The 24570-nt window shown below is 56.5% G+C and overlaps 2 protein-coding genes across 12 annotated transcripts in view; both read left to right on the top strand.

The window, feature by feature from the left end:
* Positions 1 to 1068, top strand: part of COLEC11 (collectin subfamily member 11) — a 33460-nt gene extending 32392 nt beyond the window's left edge. For 6 of the 11 annotated variants that reach the window (XM_049095967.1, XM_035700824.2, XM_035700821.2 and 3 more), the window contains 2 exons: positions 208 to 303; positions 436 to 1068. In XM_049095967.1, the coding sequence (XP_048951924.1) occupies positions 208 to 303; positions 436 to 827 (488 nt within the window). In that variant the 3' untranslated portion in view covers positions 828 to 1068. Of the gene's footprint in view, positions 1 to 207; positions 304 to 417 lie in introns of all 11 variants that reach the window. The other 5 variants (XM_049095965.1, XM_035700823.2, XM_035700820.2 and 2 more) reach the window with 1 other exon arrangement.
* Positions 1069 to 6150: 5082 nt separating this feature from the next.
* ALLC (allantoicase) overlaps positions 6151 to 24570 on the top strand; it is a 29432-nt gene continuing 11012 nt past the window's right edge. The window contains exons 1-4 of the mRNA XM_025454759.3: positions 6151 to 6359; positions 18229 to 18323; positions 20806 to 20856; positions 23872 to 23959. Of these exons, the coding sequence (XP_025310544.1) occupies positions 18234 to 18323; positions 20806 to 20856; positions 23872 to 23959 (229 nt within the window). The 5' untranslated portion in view covers positions 6151 to 6359; positions 18229 to 18233. The remainder of the gene's footprint in view (positions 6360 to 18228; positions 18324 to 20805; positions 20857 to 23871; positions 23960 to 24570) is intronic.

Genomic DNA, 24570 nt, shown 5'->3' on the forward strand with positions numbered 1-24570 from the left:
ACGTCCCCTCTTCCTTCCCCCAACCAGAGCCCTATTTCGGAACCGCGCTGCCCTGAAGTGGCTCCACGGCTCGTCCTCGCCCTCAGGGTGGAGCCTGGGATCTGCAGCCCAGAGGGCCCGCAGGTTCCACTTGCCCAATAAGCTTTCTGCCTGGGTGGGGGGCGGGGGGGGCAGTCACCCGCTAACGCCAGGGCCGTGTCCCCGCAGGCATCCCGTGCGAGTGCAGCCAGCTGAGGAAGGCCATCGGGGAGATGGATAACCAGGTCACCCAGCTGACCACCGAGCTGAAGTTCATAAAAAATGGTACGTTCCCTGCGTCTCCCCGCCCCCTCCCCACCCCGAGACCGCGGTCCGTGTGTCTGGCGCGTGTGCCGCGCACCGAGTGTGCTTACGGAAACGCGAGTGCTCACTTTCCAGCACTGCCCCCCCCCGCAGCTGTGGCCGGCGTGCGCGAGACAGACAGTAAGATCTACCTGCTGGTGAAGGAGGAGAAGAGGTACGTGGACGCGCAGCTGTCCTGCCAGGGCCGCGGGGGCACGCTGGGCATGCCCAAGGACGAGGCCGCCAACGGCCTGATGGCCGCCTACATCGCGCAGGCCGGCCTGGCCCGCGTCTTCATCGGCATCAACGACCTGGACAGGGAGGGCACGTTCGTGTACTCGGACCGCTCCCCCATGCAGACCTTCAACAAGTGGCGCAGCGGCGAGCCCAACAACGCCTACGACGAGGAGGACTGCGTGGAGATGGTGGCCTCGGGCGGCTGGAACGACGTGGCCTGCCATGTCACCATGCACTTCCTGTGCGAGTTCGACAAGGAGCACGTGTAGCGGGCCGCCTCCCGGGTGGCCGCCCCCTGGCCCTGTCCCCCCGCCCCTGCCCCCCCGCCTCCTGCACGGGGCCCCTGGTGCCCGCGGCCCGCCGTCGGGAGGACAGGCGACATTGCCGGGCGTTATTGGTGAAGACGTGAGGTCTTGTCACCCGTATGGTGGCCACATGCTCATTATGGAATTATTACTCAGAATCGCTCTCGCCTTTGTCCAAACTATAAAATAAAAGCTTGAAAGATGACAGGAGTTCATCCAGACAATGGCAGTGGGGTTTACGGGATGGTCTTCCTTTAGATTTCTGCCTGCAGAGGGACCCGCGTCACCCTGGCTGACTTCTCTATGAATCACCTTCATGTGTATGTCCCCTTCGCCGTTGGCTACGTAGGGACAGTTCCGCTCACAGCAAGCGCGGCTCGGGGGAGGGAAACCCGAGTTCCCCACGGGACACGCGGGCATGGGTGTCCCCGGAGGCGCTGTCCGCCCCTGTGATGGCAACCCCACCTGCCTTGTGATGACCTCATTCAGGGGGTCGGGGTCCCCGGGGGGCAGGACTTTCCCGAGGCTCAGCTGGACCCCCTTCTGCACGTGGCGAGCCGCAGTGGTCGTGGGTAGGGTCGGGCTCGGGGTCACGGGGGCCTGCCCCGGGGCAGCTCCCGACGCCCCGTCCCATCGCAGGGGTGTTGTGTGCACGGGCGGAGCCACCAGGTCCTGGGAGCTCAGGGCGGGGACACCACAGGATGCGGACACCGGGAGGCCCCTCCAGAACCTTTTCGTGCATCACATTCCCTAGTGAAAAACATGCTTCTTCAGGTTCCAGACACCACCACACGCAGGCACACGCAGAGGCAGCCCAGCTGGGGTCGTGGGGGCAGCTCCTCAGGGGCCGCTCATGCTCCTTGTCCTACGAGTGAGGCCCCGGCCGCCCGATGGTCTGGACCACGTCTTTGAGGATGTCCGACCTCAAAGTGTGGCCGACCGCCGCGGACGACAGTGGTGTGTCTCCCGCTGGAAGCAAGGGCAGGTCCGCTTAGCCTCCAGGGCACCGGGCACCAGTCACCGTCCAGCATGCCCCCAGCCTGGTGCTCCCCACCTACCGCCCAGTGCCCGCCTCTCTCCGAAGGGACGCCTCCCCGGGGCCCATCCAGTGGGTGGGGGCTCGCAGCTGTGCTGGGGCAGGGCACGGACGGGGTCCCCGAAGCCTCTGCCCCGCGGTGCCTTTCCTGCACCCCGCACAGAGGCCCTGCTCTCCGTCAGAGGGCGGGTCGGAGGCGTGCACCCGCCTCCCCCGGGGCTCCTCTCCTGGCTTGTGCGCCATCCTGGGGGAGCCCCGGACCCCCCTCGAGGCTTCCTCTCTCTCACTTGGAGGTGAGGGGGATGGAGGGTGACACGTCTGTGCCCTTGTGTCACCTCCGACTCTGGAGAAATTGGAGGGAGCTCAGCGGGTCCAGCCCCTCCTGCCGTGTCCTGCACTCGGCTGACCTCCGAGGGGACACACGGCCTTGTGGCTGCCCCCTGGTGCCCCTTGCCCCCCCAGGACGAGGACCCTGTCAGAGCGAACCTGATAGGATGCCAACAACCGGGCGTGAGGTCAGACCACGGTCCCGAATTTATTCCCCAACTTCTCAGAAGGAGCCTGATTGCAGCTTGCAGCGTCTGATCCGCAGAGGAGGGGGGACGGCCTGGTTGAGGCCAGAGCCTGGGGTCCGGAGGTGCCGCACTGACCCGTGGCCAAAGAGCGGGTGCACTTGTTTTGTTCGGAGCTCTCCAGGAAGCAGGGGCCCAGGTGGAGGAGCACAGCCCCAGCTGCGGGCCAGGCCTCGGATCCGCGGGTCTACACTGCCATCCAGCGGCGGCAGGAGGACGTGTCCGCAGCCAGACCTGCAGGGAGTGGGGAAGACACAGATGCTCCAGGGAACTGTTTTGGATGATGTGTGTGTGTGCGTCCATGTGCATGCGTGAGTGCATGTGTGTGTGTGTAAATGCATGTGTGCATATGTGAGTGCACGTGTGAGTGCATGTGCATATGCAAATGAGTGTGTGGATGTATGAGTGCATATGTGAGTGTGTGTGCACACTTGTGAGTGTGCGTGTGCAGATGTATGAATGCACATGTGTGCATATGCAAGTGAGTGTGTGGATGTATGAGTGCATGTGGGGGTGCGTCTGCGCATATGTATGAGTACGCATGTGCATGTGTGAGTGTGTGCATGTGTGAGTGTATTTATGAGTGCGTGTGTGCATGCATGAGTGCATGTGTGTGCATATGCAAGTGCATGTGGATGTATGACTGTGTGTGTGGATGCATGAGTGCATGTGTGCACGCGTGAGTGTGTGTGCATATGTGAGTGTGTGCTCATGCATGTGCATCCGTGTGCGTGGGGGCAGGGGAGGGGGCACAGCTAGAGGCGGGGGGGAGATTCTGCAGAATAGGGGCAGCAGGCAGGTGGGGAGGGAAGGGACGGGCTGTGGCCCCCACACCCCGGGCGCCGTGCCCTTCAGAAAACCCTCAGCCGTGTGGTTCCGCCTCCCCGGCGCGAGTGTCCCCAGCGCGGTGGCGGCCACCTCCAGCCACCGAGTCAGGAGAAGAATCGGGGTTCGGAGCGTGGGAGGACGATAAGCTCTGGGAAGGGGAAGCGATGGATCTCTGGTCTCAGCGTCCCCCCAGCGCGAGCACCAAGCTTGGTCCAGGCCGCGGGGAGGATGACGCGGGGTGTTCCCACGGGGCAGGCTCGGGTCCCCGGCAGGGGTCTTCTCCCCGGGGCAGCACCGTCTCGTGTTCCTGCCTCACTCCAACTCGCACGAAGGCCCTCGCTGTCGGCCCACGCCGGCCGGCTCCCTCCGGGGACCGTTTGGACCACGCACCCACCTCGCTTCCGTGGGGGAGTGGGTGGCAGGTGAGGACCGAGGGGCGGTCACCGGGCACAACCCACTGTGATCCAGCGGATCCGAACCCAGAGAGGGAGGTGTTTCTTAGCTGTAGGCGGGAAATCCGAGTCTGCCTAATTTAAGCAGAGAGGGGATTCGTTGAAAGGTTTTTGGGAGGTCACAGGAATTTTGGGAAGACTGGAGAGCCCCCCTGGGGCCTTGCGGAAAGGTGAACCCAGGGTCAAGGGGCCCGGGAATGACGCCAGCGCCTGATGGGAGAGGCTGCAAAGGGGTGCGGAGGACTGTGGCCACATTTGCAATGTGCCACCTACACGAAAAGGCCCCATGTGGCCAAACATGAGTACAGAGGTCCCTCCTGAGAGGACGGTGCGAGAGGGTGGTCTGCGTGGGGTTTGGCACGTGTTAAATGGAAGGGAAACCCCACGAGGGGACCAGCAAGCTGCAGGCCCATCTGTTCCTTTGTCGCTTGCCCTGACGGCTCGGCAGGCGCCGTGGGCCATGGGCCGGGGTAGGTCCTGCTCACAAGTCTCTTCAGGGCCTGGGGCAGCTTGGGGCACGAGGGGGTGGGTCACAGGCTGGGGTGCTGCGCCCAGCCCCGGTGGCCCCGAGAGGCTCCTTACGTGCCCCCTCTCACCCCCTGGCACAGACGGCGCAGAGGCAGCCCCCGAGGCAGGGCAAGCGTGGCTGCAGGATGCTGCGTCTCTGGTCCCCGCTGTCTCCAGGCCAGTCACCCGAATCCTAAGCCTTCCTCACCTGCCACTGCGTGGGCTTCCGGGGCGGGCTCGGCCATCCATCGCTCTGTGATGGTTCAGCAGCTCTTGTGCCTCATCTTGCACAGTTTCCGGGCCCAGGAACGTGGGAGCAGCTGAGCCGGCTGCACGCTTCTGGCCCCGCGCCCCCTGGGGCCGCAGTCAAGGTGCCAGCAGGCGGCTCTCGACCCCAGGCTCCGGGTAAAGCGCCTGCTGTCGGCTCTCCCGTGGCCCCGACGGGCTCACCTCCGGCCCAGGCTGCTGCCCAAGGCCCTCATCCCTCACCGGAGCCGCCCAGGAGCTGTGCGTGGGGCTGCCGCACGCGGCCCTCGAGCGCGTGACATTTGGAAAGTAAGACCGAGGACATCGATTTTAAATTTCGTTTACTTTTCTTACATGAACTTACATTTTAGATGTGATTTTAAGTAGCTAGCGGCTGGACAGTGCGGCTCGCAGAAGCTTGCTCTCCAGATGTGGTCCTGGACCCCCTCCCAGCACCGCCTTGCCGCGCGTGGGGGTGCAGACTCCCGGCGCCTCTCAGAGCCGCGGCGGGCACCCGCACCTCAGCAGGTTCTGCGGTGGCTCGGAGGCTCATCAGACTCGGGGAGGGGGCTCCGGGTGCGGACAGCGGGCCGGGCAGCTTGTCATGCCATGCCAGCCCCCGGCATCCCTCTTGGCTGTTCTCTGTGCAGGGGGCCTAGACTGGGGTCGTGGGTGAAGGGGACAGCGGGAAGGGGTCACAGGGTCACCTCTGTTAATGTAATAAAACACCACCTGCTCCGTGCAGAGCCACAGGCTGTGGCTTGTGTCCGTAAGATCTCCCTCTGGAAGGGTGGACAGACGTGCCAGCACGACCTGAGGGTGTGGGGACCGGCCAGAGGGAGGTTCCTGGAGGTGGTGTGCTTTCCCAACTGGTTTGGTTTCATCGGGGAGAGAGCTGGGGGCAGGCGGGGAGGAGGGACCAAGCCTGGTGAAGACACCAAGGACGGTGATGCACTCCCGGCCCCACGCCTCCGAGGCAACGTGCCAGGGGCCGCCTGGCCGCTCGGAGCTCCGGCTCCCAGTCAGCCGCTCAGGACTCTGGTGGCCTTGGATAAATCTCCTCCTTCCTGAGCCTGTGTTTGTCCATCTGTGGACCAGGACACGACCGCTCTGCAGGGTGGTGTGACCACGCAGTCAGCTATGCACCATGCACGTCGGGGCCACGTGCTGTTCCTGCCTCATCGTCTAGACCACAGGCTCCGAGGGCAGCCACCTGGGCTGCTGCACGCCACGAGGAGCGGCACCTCTCATCATGGGTTTCCTCAGGGTCCGCGGAGTCCTTTAAATTGTGTGAAAACTCCAGGTGCATCTGTGTCTTCCTGGGGCTGAGGGTCCCTCCCCTTTATCGAGCCCCCCGAAGGCTATCTTCTCCAGAACCGTTGCTGGGCGAGTAGAATAAACGTGTTTGCTGAAGGCTCCTAGACACAAGAGTGGGCGTGAAGGCTGGAGGTGAGGTGGGCGTTTCAGGGCCAGGCGGGCAGGTAGGGGTGGTGGCGGCGGGCCTTCCAGGGAGGAACCAGCCGTGGGCCTCCTACAAGGCTCTCGCCGAGACTCCGTCGGCTTCTCTGCTCCACCTCGGAGCCCCCTCTCCCTGCAGCCCTTGTGACATCACAGAGGCGCGGCCAATCCCCGGAAAGTTCTGTCTTGCTAGGTGAGGCTCCTATAAATTCTCTCCTGGCTGGCACGCGAGCACCATGGCACCTTGGCTGGCTTGTGGGGAGCAGGAAATCCAGTCCTAAACACTGAACTTCGGCTTCCTGGGCGAGGTTGGGGTGCTGTTTATACTTAACTCCCTGTTTTAACGCTGTCCTGGCCAAAGGAACAGGACGCAATGAGCTTCTGACAGTGTTGAGAGGTAAGGGCTGGGTTCCTGCCCTCCCCACTCCGCTTCCCGTCCCGCCACTCTGTAAGTCCTGTGACTTTGGTCTTTACCAAGATGCCAGTGAGTGAGGCCTGGAGGGGACGTCACCTTGTGTCTGAAAGCAGAGCCAGCCAGGCCTTCACCCATTGCTGCTTACGCTCCCTCTGGATCTGTTCGAACGTGGATAGATTTCTCTTATCTCACGGAAACCTCAGACTTCTGGCCCAAGGCTTCACCAGGAGTCACTGACGGTGACAGCGGGTCACCGAGGGTCACCGAGGGTGTGCTCCCCCCGCGGTGACTCCTGTGGGCAGAGCCCGGCCCACTGGTCCGAGAAGACCCTCCTGTAGCTCCGTGCTCGCCTCGCCTCTTTTCTCATTTTAAGGCAAATCCCAAAGGGTAAAATAAAGAGCAAGAGCACTTGAGTGTATAAAATCTCCAGATTATCCTTTTTCCATCAGAAAGAGAATGACTGGCTCTTCTCACCGGGGTAACCATCCTCCTCGCTGCCGATGACTTGCTGTGATTTGCATTAAAAGCTGGGGCGCCTGTTTTTGTGCCAGGACCACCTGTCTTGATGACCACAGCTTTGTAGCACAACCTGAAATCTGGCATTGTGATGCCCCCAGATATGGTTTTCTTTTTTAAAATTCCCCTGGCTATTTGGGGTCTTTTCTGATTCCACACAAATCGTAAAATAATTTGTTCTAACTCTCTGAAGAAAGTCCATGGTATTTTGATAGGGATTGCATTAAACGTGTACATTGCCCTGGGTAACATTGACATTTTCACAATATTAATTCTGCCAATCCATGAGCATGGAATATTTTTCCATCTCTTTGTGTCTTCCTCCATTTCTTTCAGAAGTGTTCTATAGTTTTTAGGGTATAGATTCTTTCCCTCTTTAGTTAGGTTTATTCCTAGGTATCTGATGCTTCTGGGTGCAATTGTCAATGGGATTGACTCCTTAATTTCTCTTTCTTCAGTCTCATTGTTAGTGTCTAGAAATGCCACTGATTTCTGGGCATTGATTTTGTATCCTGCCACACTGCCGAATTGCTGTATGAGTTGTAGCAATCTTGGGGTGGAGGCTTTTGGGTTTTCTAGGTAGAGTATCATGTCATCGGCGAAGAGGGAGAGTTTGACTTCTTCTTTGCCAATCTGAATGCCTTTAATGCCTTTTTGTTGTCTGATTGCTGAGGCTCGGACTTCCAGTACTATGTTGAATAGCAGTGGTGAGAGTGGACATCCCTGTCTTGTTCCTGATCTTAGGGGAAAGGCTCCCAGTGCTTCCCCATTGAGAATGATATTTGCTGTGGGCTTTTCGTAGATGGCTTTTAAGATGCTGAGGAATGTTCCCTCTATCCCTACACTCTGAAGAGTTTTGATCAGGAATGGATGCTGTATTTTGTCAAATGCTTTCTCTGCATCTATTGAGAGGATCACATGGTTCTTGTATTTTCTCTTGTTGATATGATGAATCACATTGATTGTTTTACTAGTGTTGAACCAGCCTTGCATCCCAGGGGTAAATCCCACTTGGTCATGGTGAATTATCTTCTTAATGTACTGTTGGATCCTGTTGGCTAGTATCTTGTTGAGAATTTTTGCATCTGTGTTCATCAGGGATATTGGTCTATAATTCTCCTTTTTGGTGGGTCTTTGGTTTTGGAATTAAGGTGATGCTGGCCTCATAGAACGAGTTTGGAAGTACTCCATCTCTTTCTATCTTTCCAAACAGCTTTAGTAGAATAAGTATGGTTTCTTCTTTAAACGTTTGATAGAATTCCCCAGGGAAGCCATCTGGCCCTGGACTTTTGTGTCTTGGGAGGTTTTTGATGACTGCTTCAATTTCCTCCCTGGTTATCGGCCTGTTCAGGTTTTCTATTCAGAAGTGGACCCTCAACATTATGGTCAACTAATATTCGACAAAGCAGGAAAGATTATCCACTGGAAAAAAGACAGTCTCTTCAATAAATGGTGCTGGGAAAACTGGACATCCACATGCAGAAGAATGAAACTAGACCACTCTCTTACAACAGACACAAAGATAAAAAGTGGATGAAAGATCTAAATGGGAGACAAGATTCCATCAAAATCCTAGAGAACACAGGCAACACCCTTTTTGAACTTGGCCACAGCAACTTCTTGCAAGATACATCCATGAAGGCAAGAGAAACAAAAGCAAAAATGAACTATTGGGACTTCATCAAGATAAGAAGCTTTTGCACAGCAAAGTGTACAGTCAACAAAACTACAAGACAACCTACAGGATGGGAGAAGATATTTGCAAATGACGTACCAGATAAAGGGCCAGTATCCAAGATCTATAAAGAACTTATTAAACTCAACAGCAAAGAAACAAACAATCCAATCATGAAATGGGCAAAAGACATGAACAGAAATCTCACAGAGGAAGACACAGACATGGCCAACATGCACATGAGAAAATGCTCCGCATCACTTGCCATCAGGGAAACACAAATCAAAACCACAACGAGATCCCACCTCACACCAGTGAGAATGGGGAAAATTAGCAAGACAGAAAACAACAAATGTTGGAGAGGATGCGGAGAAAGGGGAACCCTCCTGCACTGTTGGTGGGAATGTGAACTGGTGCAGCCACTCTGGAAAACTGTGTGGAGGTTCCTCAAAGAGTTAAAAATAGACCTGCCCTACGACCCAGCAATTGCACTGTTGGGGATTTACCCCAAAGATGCAGATGCAATGAAACGCCAGGACACCTGCACCCCGATGTTCATAGCAGCAATGTCCACAATAGCCAAACTGGAAGGAGCCTCAGTGTCCATCAACAGATGATGGATAGAGAAGCTGTGGTCTCTGTATACAGTGGAATATTCCTCAGCCATCAGAAACGACAAATACACACCATGTGCTTCGACGTGGAGGGACCTGGAGGGTATGATGCTGAGTGAAATAAGTCAATCGGAGAAGGACAAACATTATATGTTCTCATTCATTTGGGGAATATAAAAAATAGTGAAAGGGAATAAAGGGAAAGGAGAGAAAATGAGTGAAAATATCAGAGAGGGAGACAGACCGTGAGAGACTGCTAACTCTGGGAGATGAACAAGGGGTGGTGGAAAGGGAGGTGGGCGGGGGTGGGGGTGACTGGGTGACAGACACTGAGGAGGGCACTTGATGGGATGAGCACTGGGTGTTATTCTGTATGTCGGCAATTTGAACTCCAATAAAAAAATTAAAAAAATTAAATAAAAGCTGGGGTGCATTCACGGTCCGCCCCTTTCAGAGGGGATCTTGCTCCTCTGCGAGGGATTATTTAAGAAGTCATTGAAACACACAGACTTGGAAGCAGTCACCTTGGGCAGTGTGGGCGCAGAGGTGGCCTCTGGGGGAGCGGAGGTTGGGGCTGGCGGGTGCCCCCCCTTCCGCAGACACCTCGGCTTTCCCTCCTGCGGATGGAAACAGCGCGACACATTAGACTGCAGGGGAGATGAACTTCCCCGGAGCCCCCGAAGGTGCCGTGCAGCCCCGGCCGTCGGGGACACTCTCGGGGTTCGTGGCTCAGGAGAGAAACTTCCCCGATGCAGACCACCCGGTCCTTTCCGCAGCGGCCGGGGCCGGTGTGTGGTCAGGCCTGCGCTGTGTTCTGGAACCCGCACGTGAGGGGTCCCCTCTTTTCTTTGGCACATTTAAAGAAATTGTTTATTTTAAAATTTTTATTCTAGTAAAGTTAACATACGGTGTTGTTATTAGTTTCAGGTGTAGAGTATCGTGGTTCCGTGCCTCTGTATGTCACCTGCTGCTCCTCACAACAGGTGCCTCCTGCATCCCCATCACCTGTTTCCTCCTCCCCTCCCAGGCCCCTCCCCTCTGGTGACTTCCGTGTGTTCTCTGTAGGTAACAGTCTGTTTCTCATTTTGTCTCTCTCTCTCTCTCTCTCTCTCTCTTTTTTCCCTTTGCTCGTTTGTTTTGCTTCTTAAATTCTGCATATGAGTGAGGTCATATGGTGTTTGTCGTTCTCCGACCGACTTGTTTCACTCACCATCATGATCTTTAGGTTTATCCATGTTGTTGGACACGGCAAGACTTCATCCTTCTTTACGGCTGAGTAATACTCCACTGTGTACACACACCACATCCTCTTATCCCTTCTTCGGTCGATGGACACGTGGGCTGCTTCCCTGTCGTGGCTGTCGTGGACAAGGCCGCTGGAAGCACCCTGGTGCGGTGTCCCTTTGGGTGAATGTTTCTCTATTGTGTGGGTGATGCCCGGTAGTAAGAGAGCTGGATTGTACAGTAGCTCGATTTTCTGTCTCATATTTTTATCCTGGGGCAGAGGGACTGTTCATATAATGCTCTTCGAGACTGTTTGGAGAACACACATAGTAAGTTATGCAGCTCCTAGGGAAACAGTGAAGACTTTGCTGTCTTCCTCATAGTCCATATAGAGGTGGGGCTGTGGCTCTACCCCAAGGCTCGTTGGAAATGCATCCCTTCCCCTTTCATTACTGCATGACGCTGGGCAAGCTCCCCGCCTCTCTGGGCTTCTCTGCGACAGGTATGATCACAGAGGACTCTCCGGCTGGTGTGAGGAAGGCATGAGAACAGGTGTGAAGATGCGGGGTTGGGGCTTAAAGACATCCCTTGTCTTCTGCATGCCCGTCTCACATGGTTACACTTATTTTATGGAATGTGTGGCAGGAACCCAACTGTAGCCAGACCCAGAGCTTTGGTGGAGGTGCCAGCGTGGCAGACGAGCCGCAAGCTGGGGTACTCAAATTAAAGCCGACCGGTGGGGCTGCTGCCTGGGCTCGACTAGCTGGGAGCCCAGGGCAGCCTGCAAGCCGTCAGCTGGGCATTTGCAGGGTTAGGGGCTGGGGGCTCCCAGACGGACAGATCAGCCTGGGTCCCCAGGGGCTCCAGCTGGCGTCCTGGGTGCACCTCTGTGTGTCCCTTAAAATGGCCACAGCCTCTGGCCTCAGGGATCTGATGGGCTTCATGGTCTCTCCCAGAAGCTGAAAACTCTGCATATCTCTCTGGCCCCTGCGGTGATGGTAGCTTGTCTCAGTAGTTAAGTCTGAACAAGCAAATATGGGCTCGTGTTAGTGCTGTTGTCACACATTCTCAGCATCTTTTTAAAAAATGTTTTTAATTTAACATTTTTAAAGTTTAAATTCAATTAATGATCATATGGTGTATCATTAGTTTCAGAGGTAGAGTTTACTGATTCATCCGCATTAGAGAACACCCAGTGCTCGGGATGCCTGGGTGGCTCAGTGATTTAGCGCCTGCCTTCGGCTCAGGGCGTGATCCTGGAGACCCGGGATCAAGTCCCGCATCGGGCTCCCTGCGTGGAGCCTGCTTCTCCCTCTGCCTGGGTCTCTGCCTTTCTCTGTGTCTCTCATGAATAAATAAAATCTTAAAAACCCCAGTGTTCATCCCATCACATGTGCTCCTTCATGCCCATCTCCCAGTTACCCCTTTCCCCCACCGCCCTTCTCAGTATCTTAGAACAAATTTGTGATCTTTGGGTCTGCAGGTCTGAAGTCCAGCTGGGCTCAGCCGATTTCTCTGCTCTGGGCTTCACCAGGCTGTGGTCAAAATATCCACCAGCTGGGCCTGATTATTAGGAGGCTCGGGGGATGGGGTAGGAGAATCTGCTTCCGTGGTTGTAGGACTGTGGTTCCCGGGTCCCTGCTGGTGTCAGCGGGGGCCATTCTTCGCTGTGGTCCTTGCTCTTGGGCCTTCTTGACGGTGTGTAGGGGCTTTCTCTCATTTGGAAGCATGACTCAAACCTTTGATTCTTTCTGACTTTCCTTCTGCTGGTGGTCCTTTTGCTTCCAGCCAGAGAAAGGTCTCTGCTCTTACCGTGTCATGCACGTAGATCAGACCCACCTGGATTAGCCAGGATTACCTCCCTGTCTTAGGATCACGTCCGCAAATCCCCCACACCCCCCGCCTGGTGCAGTGTGATGTCACGTGGTTACAGGGTCAGGCATTAGGAAGCCAAAGAGATGGTTTTGTCCTGTTGTTGGAACTTTCCTGCATTGATGAGCGGTTGCTAAAGAGTTCTGAGACCATTCCTGAACATTGAACATTGTGTCTAAATTAATAAAAAGGGATTTTAAAACAATGGTGTTTGGGGATCCCTGGGTGGCGCAGCAATTTGGCGCCTGCCTTTGGCCCAGGGCGCGATCCTGTGTCTCTGCCTCTCTCTCTCTCTCTGACTATCATAAATAAATAAAAATTAAAAAAAAAAATAAAACAATGGTGTTCTACAATGTGCACCATTGGCTAGAACCTTCTCTGGCAATGGAAATCTCCCTTCTCCTTCTGTGCCGTTTGGTGCAGTAGCTACCAGCCGCACCTGGCTTCTGAGCACATACAATGTGGCTAGTGTGACCAAGATACTGAGGTTCATATATCATTGGATTTAACCTTGTGTACACATGTGGCAAGCGGTTCCCATCTTAGCGCAACCATAACACACCCTGCCAGCGTTCCACCTTTTGCATGCCCGGTGCCCAGTACTGATGGCCTGTGCTACTCACAGCCCTGACCCCTGTGTACAGCAGTGGGGAGGGCGTGTGCGGCAATGGGGAATATTGTTGCTGAATGTTACCTGCACCCACCCCCTGCTCTGCTACTCCTGGGACACTGTAGATTGGGCCTCATGCTCCTTGCAGGTTTTTTTTTTTTTTTTTTAACATTTTATTTATTTATTCATGAGACACACACAGGCAGAGGGAGAAGCAGGCTCCATGCAGGGAGCCCAACGTGGGACTCGATCCCGGGTCTCCAGGGTCATGCCCTGGGCTGAAAGCGGCGCTAAACCGCTGAGCCATCCGGGCTGCTCTCCTTGCAGGTTTATCTCTTGTGGGGCCTCTGACATATTTTACAAAGGTCTGTTTATTTTTCTTTTATTTCAGTGAAACACATTTTGAGCACAGCTACTAATGGAGCTTTAGCAACAGGAATGATGAAGGGTTGAAGTAACTGCGACTCGGGGGCAGCCGTGCAGCGCCCCGTCTCTGGGGGAGCTCACAGGCTGGGGGTGGGGGGACACGCCAGGGCGCAGGCGCCGTGGGGAGGCTGAGGAAGGAGCCCACGGAGACATCTGTGCCCCACACCGAATTCATTTCTGCTAAGTAGAACAGACACGTCCGGGGGCTAGGTTTCCTTTGGAGAAAGAGACATGGGCCTCGAGCACCTCCACCTGGGTCCCAGGAGCTCTTCTGTGAGCACACAGGCATGTTAAGGGTGTGGGGAAAGCGTGTCCCTCCTGCCTGAGGGGCAGGCTGAGTGGCCTCACCCCGCGTACTGGCCCCGGTGCTGCCGCAGCAGGAGTGGGAAGGCCAGGTCCTCGCCCACACAGCGCTCTGCTGCTCTGACGGATGTTTTTCAGAGGAGGCGCTGCTCATTTATTTATTTGCCAAATGGAAGCAGTCATTCCCAGAAGGGAGCGTTCTTCTTTTTAAGATTTTATTTATTTATTCATGAGAGACACAGGGACACAGGCAGAGAGAGAAGCAGGCTCCACACAGGGAGCCCGACGTGGGACTCGGTCCCGGGACCCCAGGATCAGGCCTTGGGCCGAAGGCGGCACTAAACCGCTGAGCCCCCCGGGCTGCCCGAGATCGTTCTTTTTAAGAAGCGCTGAAGTGAGTGAGTGTGTAAATCGAGCGTCGGGATTCAGACCCTGAAGCTCGGACCCTGGCGCGTTGAGACGGAGCCCTTGGAAACACGTGTAAAAGTGCGGCTCCCTCGCCCGTGCCCTGCAGCCTGCGGTCCAGCGCCGCTCGCTGCACGTCCTCCGAGGCGCATGGAAGGAAAAGAGGAGACGCAGCGAGGATGAAAAGAGCACCCCTTCCCCGGCTCCGGGCGGCCGGGAGGCAGGGTGACACGACCCCGTGAGCAGCCCCCCGCGTTGCCATGACACCTGGCCTTTCCCAGGGGCTCTGGATTGTGCACTTTGGCAGGATGTTGGGGCGCTCTGACCCGGTGCCTGCCGGGCTCGCTGCCACTGCCTGGACACACGAAAACCGAGCCTTTTCCGAAGGATGACCAGGTACATCCAATGCTTTGTGATCATTTAAGAAAATTAAATAACACGACGAGCCTTTGTCGAGCGCCCACGACGGGCCTGGCGCTGTGCGGTTTTGTCCGGGACATGGGACAGACGCGAAGCCGTTGCTGTCAGGGGGAGTGACCCCCATCGGTGACGGCCCCGTCCCTGCCGGGCTGGCCCCGAGCTCTGCGGGCTCAGCCTGGGGTGCTGGCCGCTGGAGGGCCCCCCGAGCCCGAGCTGGGAGCACGGCCACCTCGCCTCGTCTCAGCCTCGTCTCAGTCTCGCCGCGCGGGCCCGGGCCTGGCGTGCATCGGCCTCATGGCCCGGCTGGTGCCACGTGCGAGTCGCGCTGGCGCCCCGCGAGATGCCCGAGGTGTGAGCCCTGTGCCTCTCCGGCCGGGCCAGCAAGGCTTTCTGTGACGGAAGCTTCCGCGTGCGTGCCCGCTACCCTCCACGGAAGCCTCGTGGCTACTGAGCACGCGAAATGTGGCTAGGACAAGGGAAAACGGCATTCTTAGCTTCATTAGATTTACGTAATTCTAATTACATCTCACAGTTAGGTGACTACGTGCATTAGCCAGCCACGCCTGGCCAGCAGCTTCCCGGGTGGCCGGTGCCGTCTTCCAGCTCCATGACTCCTGCGGTCGCCGGCCTGCCCCCCGCCCTGTCCCCCACCCTGTCTCCCCATCCACCCCCATCAAGTCCCGGCTCAGTGTCCAGGTCCTAGCGGAGCCCCTGAGCCCCCTGAGGTCCCGTCGTCCTGCGAGGACGTCACTGCCACCTCCATCAGCAGCACTGCGGTGGTTGCGTCTGCGTCCTGCCCCCCACTGTCAGCTCCGAGGAGCAGGTGTAAGGCCAGAGCCTGGCTCAGTGCCTGAGCGTTGCGGGCCGGCACACACGGGTCCCCAGTGACCTACGCTGCAGCCTGCCACAGCCACCTGTGCCGGCACCGTGCTGGGGACTTTCAAATAGCAATCACATCGGGGCGTAGCTGCGTTGGGAAGGTGGCTCACTCTCCAGCTGTGAGGTTTGCACAATTTATGTGACCCCTCAAAGGCGCGTTTCTTCATGCGTAAGATGCCAACGAAACCAGAATCTCAGCGTTGTTCTAGGATGAGGGGAGAGAGAGCATATGCGAGCCGTGCACGACGTACTGCAAACTCATGCAATGTTAGAGGATTTCTTCTGCACCTTTTCAGCCTCAGGAAGATTTTAGTCCAGTTAGGGAATCAGTATTTTAAAACATAAAATGGGTTAGAAAACATTGTTAGCTCACTCATTTATTTATTTTTAAAGATTTTATTTATTTATTCATGAGAGACAGGCAGAGACACAGGCAGAGGGAGAAGCAGGCTTCCTGCGAGAAGCCCAACGTGGGACTCGATCCTGGGACCCCAGGATCAGGCCCTGAGCCAAAGGCAGGCGCTAAACCGCTGAGCCACCCAGGGATCCCTGCTCACTTATTTGTTTAGCAGATATTTATTAAGCTTCTGATGTGGGCCGAGCCAGGTTCCACGTCCTAGGAAGACACCAGAGGCCCAAATGGAGATTATGGTCCTCACGGAGCACACACCTAACTGGGAAAGACGGATGCTGAGATAATAAAGAAGTAAATTACACAGTATGTCTTCCGGCTACGGGCTCGGGGTGTGGGAGGTGCTAGGGGGAGTGGAAATGTCGCTGTAGGTGGGGGGGGGGTGTCAGGGTGGGTCTTACTGAGAAGGTGATCTCGGAGCACACAGACTTGCACGGAGCTGAGGGGCCGCCCCACAGAAGCCCGGGGAGGAGCCTCCCAGCAGAGGGAGCAGCAGGTGCCAGCGATGAGGGCAGGACCAAGCGGGGGTGGGAGCCGTCGTGTGGCGGGGCCCTGTGGACCTTGGAAGGACACGAGCTCTTACTCCGTGGAAGGGGAAGCACACGCACCAGGGTTTTAACAGACTGACCAGCTTGAGGAGGCTGCGCTGGTGTGTTGCCGAGGGCGGCCGGCGGCAGTGAGACCAACTGGGGGGTGTGGAGGCCCAGGGACAGATGGGGGTTCCCGCCCGCCCCACTGCCCCTGACACACATTACTCGTGTGTGATACGTGATGGATTTCAATGTGTTCAAAAGCAGACGAAGCTATCGGGGCCTCCATGACGTGCCCTTCCCCAGGGATGGAGCCATCGAGCCACGGCCCGCCTAGTTACACACTTTCCCTGCTCCTCGGACACTTCTGAAGCCGGTTCCACCTGTGATGTCGTTTTGGGGTCCTGGGTCTGGCTGCAGGGTGGATGTAATGTTCTGAGAGATCGGATTCGAGGACGTGTGGGTGACGTGACCCCAAGACTGCACCCTGGAGGGGGAGGTGGGGGGACCTGGGTGGGGCTGGAGTCCAGTGGGCGGCGCGGTGACCCGGGGACGGGTCACACATCCCGGGGAGACAATTTGAGGTGGTGGGTGGAAATCCAGGAAGGTGATACGTATTTGTGGGTGATGTTAGGAGCCTGGGGGACGGTGTGAGGCCAGTGGGGGCAGGTACGGAGGGGACGGGGGGACGTGGAAGAGACGGGGACCCCGCAGAGTGAAGAGCTCAGGGAGGGACAAGCAGATGACAAAGGCAAGGAGCTGCCTGCTGTTTTGTAGCGATACCTAACCACCCAGAAACTGTTCCAGCTCATGCTCCTCAGGGCAGGTCGCGGGCGGTGTTTGTTCTAAAATGTGTAACACAAGCGTCATAAGGAAAAATGTCATTTCGTGATTAATTATATTCCCATCCTTTCAAGGGAGTGTTGACTTCTCGTGCCCATTGACCGTTGTGTTTTTCCCTTTGTGAATAATTCTTAGTGAGATCTTAGTCTTTTTTATATTTATTTATTTATTTATTTATTTATTTATTTATTTATTTATTTTTGTGATGTTAGTTTTTGTGTGGTTTGCTCTTGTCACTGTGAGACATAGGAAGTAAGGTAGGAACAAGGGGACCTCCGTTGGCTAAGGAGTGAGATGACCTCCAGGCCGGCCCCAACTCGCCCTCCACGCCGGCCCTGACTCGCCCCCCACGCCTCTGCCCTGCTCCAAATCTGCTTTCCCAATTTCAGAATAAGGGTGTGGGGCGCGGGGTTGGATTAAGTTACGTGAGCCCCACTGGTCACACGACAAAGGGTCCTGCATCCTCTTGGATCGAGCGACCTGTGTGCCTCCGTCTCGATGGCTCTAGAACCTCGCTCCGCATGGGCATCTGGGGGCTCTGTTTCCCCCATCGGGGAGCCCCAGGAGGCAGGGCATGTGTTCTACATACCCCGGTGCTCGCCGGGGCTGCCACCTGGTTGCTCAGCAAGTGTTTTTGAGTGGATCCAAACACTATTGAAAGCAAATTATTCCTTTGGAAATGAAAATATTTTTCCCCTTTTAAAAATTATTTATTTATTCATGAGAGACACAGAGAGAGGCAGAGACACAGGCAGAGAGAGAAGCAGGCTCCATGCAGGGAGCCCGATGGGGAACTCCATCCTGGGACCCAGGGTCACACCCTGGGCTGAAGGTAGATGCTCAACTGCTGAGCCACCCAGGTGTCCCTTTTTTCCCCCTTTAAAAAATAAAATAAAATGGCAATTTGAGGCAGCAGGATTTGCGTATTTAGTGGTATTTTGTTCTTACACACCTTGGAGGGGAACCATGCCCGAATTCCCTCCTGGGTCACTGTGTTTGTGCAAAGTCACCTGCAGGGACCCCTGGCGGCCACATCTGAGCGTCGCAGACCCGGGGCTGGGAGCCCACGCGGGTTCTGCTGCCCCCACGCGAGGCTCACCCAGCTGCCTTTCTCGTTGCCAGGAAGCATGGCTGACTCTCCCAGGGAGGGAAAACTGGCCAGGTCCCTGGACTTCACGCAGCTGGTCGACATGGCATCTGAGTCTGTAGGAGGACAGGTGAGTGCGTGGGGCGTCCCCACGCTGAGGGCCCACTCGCCCGCCGAGAGCCCGGCTGGAACGGCAGGCTGGCGCGGCCTCCTCCACGAAGCCCGTCCCCGCACACGGCCTGCGGGGAACCCGTTAGAACCGGTGACGGCGCTGGAAGTGCAGCCCTGCCTCAGGCTTAGACCGAACTGATGCTTGGCGCCCGCAGGGAGAGTCCTCTATCCTGCGTGTCTCTCGCAGGGTAGACCGCTGGGCCTCGCACGCCGGGGGGGGATAACCTGGAAGGCGTGTTGGCCCCGTGCAAGGGGCGGGCTGGCCCCCAAGGGAGGGCCCCGAGTGCTCGCAGCGCGCAGGCGCCGTGTCCGGGGCAGACAGGGGGGGCCTGGGGTGCCCTCAAGACGCTTGCGCTCCACCGGGGAGACAGGTGTGGAAGCCGAGGCCCGGGCTGTCCTCATGGCGGGGGCAGGTGCTGGCGGGGCGCATCCCCCCAGCTGCGGGCAGCTGGACGGGGCGGGCAGGCTTGGGAAAGGCCGTCCAGGTAAGTGATGCTCAAAGAAGTCCTCAGGTGGGAGAGGTGGCCGGCAGGGCAGAGGGGCGAGGGGCGTCTCAGGTGGGATGCGGGCGGAGGGAGCATCACACGCGCCCCTGGTTTAGTGTTTCTGGAAGTCGGCAGGTGGTGTTGGGCAGCCTGAGCCTCGGGAGGTCGGAGAGGCCCTGTGCGCCCTGCGAGGGTTTCTGCTGGGAGCCAATGAGGACCTGGACAGGTGAGGGGCTCCTAGGTGTCCCCTCGCCCGTGCTTTGCCCTGACACATGCTTAGGGGGCAGGTCGACCCCAACACAGCAGGATTTCCCCTACCCTCTGCCTCTCAAACAGCCAGCAGCTCAACACAGCAAGATCTTCGCTGCCTTTTAGGTTCTGGGCTGGGGTCAGAGACCAGGGGTCTCACTGGAGGCAAATTATGCTCAGATACCGAGATCATCTTTGCCAGTAATTTATTTAACACAGGTTCACTGTGGAAATTATAATTTCTAATAATAATAATATTTCAGAAGCCAACAGCACACAGGATGATGTCTTCTACACAACATACCCTAAACCAGTGATGGGTTCGTTACACTATTGTTCCAGGCAAGGGGCAGAGGAAGGGAAGAAAGTCCAGGTCCACGTGACGTGTCCTCTCCTTTTCTTCTTTTTCTTTATGATTTTATTGATTTGAGAGGGAGAGAGAGCAGGAGCAGGGGGAGGCAGAGGGAGAGGGAGAGGCAGACTCCCCGATGTGCAGGGAGCCTGACGGGGGGCTCGATCCCAGGACTCCGGGATCGTGACCTGAGCCGAAGGCAGATGCTGCACCGACTGAGCCCCCCAGGTGCCCTGAGGTGTCCTTTTCTAAGAGTCTGTTCTCCATAGAGTCATCCTTCTGGCTGCAAGCTAGGTGCCCCCTGCCAGCTTGGGTCCCCGGTGGGCGATGGCACTGGTGTTGGCGGGCAAGGCGGCTGCTCCCATGGTCATCATTTAGAGGCCGCTAGGGGGCTCGAACCCACCCACGAGGAGCAGCCTCACCAAGGCAGGGGCGGATGAGCCTCGTCCCTCGAGGCTGCCGTCCGGCTGAACCTCTGGCCGCCGAGAGTCGCCTGGCCACGGCGGGGGCAGGGGCCCCAAGATCTCGGACAGCTCCCGAGGTCAGCGTTAGCCTTGGCCAAATGCTCTGGATAAGGCCTCCTCACAGATCCGTAGTCGAGGTTTAGGTGTCGGCTCCGTGAAGCCGCTGCACCTGTCAGGGGTCAAGTTGTTGAGCTGACACCAGGTGTCCGTGACAAGGCCCTGGGGCAGCTTCCCCAATGTGCCCAAGGTCACCCGAGAGCAACACAACCTCGCTTACGTCTTAGACACGCGGGCGTGGAATGGTAACCAAGCCACACCCAACACCAGTGCGCGGTTCCCCTCCCGCCTGGAGCCGTCCCTGGGTCCTGGGTTAGGCAGGGGTGACAGCAGCCTGTTTGGCCCCGAAAATCCGTTTTACGCCTGTTTTCCTGGTGGAAGCAGCGGCAACCCCCTCACTCTCGGGAATGTGCGGCCCTGGTTGACGGATGACCGGCCAGCCCTCCTGCGGGGCATCCTTCGGGGAGTCGGCCAGACCACAGCGGTGGCCCAGCGGGGCGGCATGAGACGTGAGACCGTGAGATGATCGCAGAGCCCAGTGTTCTCCATTCTCGAATGAGTGCGTTGGTGTGTTTTCTCGCCACGCGTAGGGAGTTAGCCCCTCCGCATCCGGACGGCAGGGGGTGAAGAGCGAGGGCGGGAGGGGAGGGACGCAGGGGGCGGGCGGTGAGGTCCAGACAGTCAGGAGGGCCCTGGGCTCATTGCCTGCTGCTCCTCTCCCCCGGCCACGTCGCGTCTCTTTGCACTGTGTCTCCTACTGTTTCACTGAGGGAACGGAGCAAAATGGTTTTTAATTCACGGTTACTTCATCTTCACCTTTCTTTATGTCCCCAGGTTTTATTTGCAACAGATGACTTTTTTGCTCCTGCGGAAAACCTTATAAAGGTAAATCGGCGCTCTGCAACGTGGGCTGTTGGTGTAGAGCGGTCTGTGCCTCCGTGTTAATTAAAATCCCCCCGAGTGTCTGGGGCGGGGGTCCTGTAACGTGTACCAGTGAGTTAGCATGTGGGACGGCAGAAGCATGTAGAGGTCAGCTCCAGCTCACGCTAAGACGCCCCGGAGACAGACGGGCACCTGACGCGGGGGCGGGGGGCCGCACCACTTTATGGGGAAATGACTGAGATCCTCGTACGTTGTCCTGTGTCCGATAGTGAGTTCGTAATCTGTAATCCGTGCTGGGGGGACACTGGCATGCAGCTTGGAAGTTTGGAAAATCATAAAAAATAAATCTATGTGTAAATTATATATATATATATATATATATATATAATATAATTATAAAAGTGTAGGGCACGCTTACTAAAAAAAATGAACAAAAATTTCCCAGAAAATACTGACAAATGGAGGGAGGAGGTGGAGCCTGGGATGGAATCCTGTGACCTTGTTACAGCAGCTGTGGGGTGTCGATTCTTGTGAGTGGGCGGGTAAGCACGGGTGCACCCAGAGCTCACACCCCATACCTGGGGTGGGGGTGGCGGGTGACTGCAGTTGGTCTCTGCCTGGAGACTCTAAAGCATGGTTAGGGCATCTCATATATATGAACTTATGCCCCGCAGAAAATGACAATAAAATGAGGAACAGAGATGTTGATTTACTTGTTCCAGGTCACACGGCCGATAGATGTCAAAGCTCTTATCATTTTACCATATGTCTGCCTAAAGGAAATTTAAATGCAGGCACACCTTGACCTAGCTGTTCCGCAGATTTATATTAATTGCACACGCAGGCAAGGATATATAGAAAATATTCATTCTTGTGTTGTCCAGAGGGGGGAAAAGAACCCAGCCTAAATGTCCATTGATAGGGGAACTGGTTAAAGAGTCCACGATACGAGCTTCCAGATGGGGGACGCTATGTGACTGGCAAAAAGAGCGAGCCAGCGCCCTACGCACCTGTGGCGAGAGGTTCGGGCAGGTTGTGTATACGTAACAAAGCGTTCAAAAAGATTCACGTTAAATCGTGAAGTGTGGTTGCTATGAGTTGTCTGGGCATGGGAAGTGGATGGGACGAAGAATGGGGCCTTGTTCCCCATATTACACTTGACTATATATAAATATATTCTCTGTGCACCCATCCATATCCGCACACACGTGTGTGTATATTCCCACTTACGAGTCACGTCAGATACGCTGTGTCTTTATGTATAAGCACATTCTCCTTTTTGAATGAAAATCTCGGATAAAGCTGAAGCCCCTGTCACCACCAACTTTAATGCCGACCCACTCCTTCCCTTTACAGAATTAGCATCACTGTGAGGTTGGCCTGTTCTTCGAATACAGTTCATCCCGTTAAATCAATATGTCCATCTCCAGAGGTGGGACGTAGTGCTGCTGTGTGTTTTGTCATTTACATACGAGTTCTCATCAAGTACTTCCCCCTCAGCGAACGTCTCCCTGGATCCGAGCGTGCTCCGCCCGTGCCGAGGGGTGGACAGCTGGTGGCCCCCACTGCCCGCCACCTCTGGCCCCCATTACACCGGGTCCCTTTCCCGTGTTGATGCACATGTAGGTCGGTTAAACTTTACCTGCCACGAACATCCGAGTGTGCGGGGCTCGGCACACGTGTGGGCTTATCCCTGGGCTTGGGCTTTGGGGTTCCTTTCTTAAGCGCTGATTTGCTGTCCTTGGCGAGCACCGTTCTTTGAAGCACTGTTTCCAGTTCGGTAGCGTGTTTCTTTCCACGTCCATCCAGTTGCCACTGACCCTGAAGCCCCCGAAGCCACACTAAGCACCAGGAAGCTTGGGGCAGAGCGAGCGGCAGGGTTAAAGCGGGGGGGGGGGGCGGGGTGCAGCCCCTCTTCTCTCACTGGGTTCACGGCACAGCTTCCAAATCCTTCACTGATCTTAAAGACGTGTTTGGATCGTAACACGATTCGAATGGCACCAACTTTGACGTGACGATGCCAAACAGATATCGGGCACTTACCATGTGCCAGGCACGGCTCCAAGCATTTTAACGTGTGCTGCGGCCTCAGAAGGAACACGGCCTTTGACACCTAAGGATGCCGAGGCACAGAAGTCAGGCGTGAGCCCGAGCATGTGTGGACCTGCTGTGGGCCCCACGTAGCGGCTCCCCGGGGGCTCAGCCCGGCCCCACCACCGCGTGTCTGTGACTTTGTCCTTCTCAGCACCTGCTGGGGAGACGCAAGATCCTTTTTGAACCTGAGTTGTTGTGAAAGGGACATGTCCCCTAGCTTGGCCACCCACTACCCACAGAGCGATTTCTGGGTCTACGCTGTTCCTGGGGCTGTCACAGGTGTCATTTCAACCTCATCGCAGCCCTGCAAGGGGTGTGCTCAGCAGCCCTGTTCTTTGGGATGAAGCAGTAGGGGCTCAGCTATTTGTCTTGGGGCTGCTAAGGGGCTGAGCTGAGCCTTACCCCTGTCCTGTTCCCACCCCCGCCCCTCGCTGGGCGCAGAGCAGCTCCAGGGGCTGGGGTTTGAGCGTTCAGCTGGGCCCGAGCATCCAGCCTACCCCTGACTCTTTGGCCAGATTCCTTGTGAAGCAGTCTTTGGTGGGTTGCTTGGGAAGCCGGTCCTCTCTGACTTTGCTCCTTTCAGGGTACAGTAGGCGGCAATGGGGGGTTGTACCCTTTGTGGGGCCGCAGAATGAACCGTGGGGGGCCTTTATCTATCGCCATTGGCAGTTAACTCTGTGTTCTGAGGCCCACAGACAAGCAGAATTGCCTTCTCTGGAGGTGATGCAGAGATAAGGAGGCGTCCCTCGATCCGGAATGGGTTCCCTGTGTGTGAAGGCCACCCCCCTCCATGCCTACCAAGGAGTCCCATAGAGTCCTGGGTGGCACGGCCCACCCATCCTTTTGGGGCAGGAGTCGATGTGCTGGGAGCCCAGGCCCGGGCATGGATGTTAACGATGGACTTGTTATGCATGTTTGCTTTAGAGTGACAGCCCAAGCTTCAGAGAACATGAATACACTGAGTTTGGGAAGTGGATGGATGGATGGGAGACCAGAAGGAAGAGGATTCCAGGTAACGAGACGCTCTTCCACTCACTATGGTGAAGCTTAACCAGGGGGTTGGGAAGCCAGTGTACATTTTGGGTCAGCTTTGTCACGGGCCCTGGGCATGCTCTGTCGTCTTGGATGACCCTTCTGAACGTCAGGCTCTGAGGAGGGAGGACGGGCTCATGTTGCATCACCAGGCAGAAAGGAGGGCGTGCACATGGTTGGGCCGGGACGGCACGGGTGTTGGTGAGGCTGTTGGGGGTGGCAGTGCAGACCTACCCGCAAGGTGGTGGCAAACTTCGCTTGGTGTGTATGTTTGTGGGGGGACTTCAGCGCGATTCCTGAGGCAGATGCTCTCATCCTCATTTAGCTGCTGTGGAGTGAGGCCTCACTCACTCACTCACTCACTCACTCACTCAGCCCCGGTCACATCACCTGTGAGCAGAGCCGGGATCTGCACACAGATCTGCCCTTCGTGTCACCTGAGGGTCTACTTTTATTCATTGCTACTCATCGGGCTTAATTAAAATAGACCTTTATAGCAGCCCAGGTGGCTCAGCGCCACCTTCAGTCCAGGGCGTGATTCCGAAGACCTGGGATCGAGTCCCATGCCAGGCTCCCTGGATGGAGCCTGCT

Source organism: Canis lupus, chromosome 17 (genome assembly GCF_003254725.2).
Source record: "Canis lupus dingo isolate Sandy chromosome 17, ASM325472v2, whole genome shotgun sequence".
In the NCBI taxonomy this organism is placed as follows: domain Eukaryota; kingdom Metazoa; phylum Chordata; class Mammalia; order Carnivora; family Canidae; genus Canis; species Canis lupus.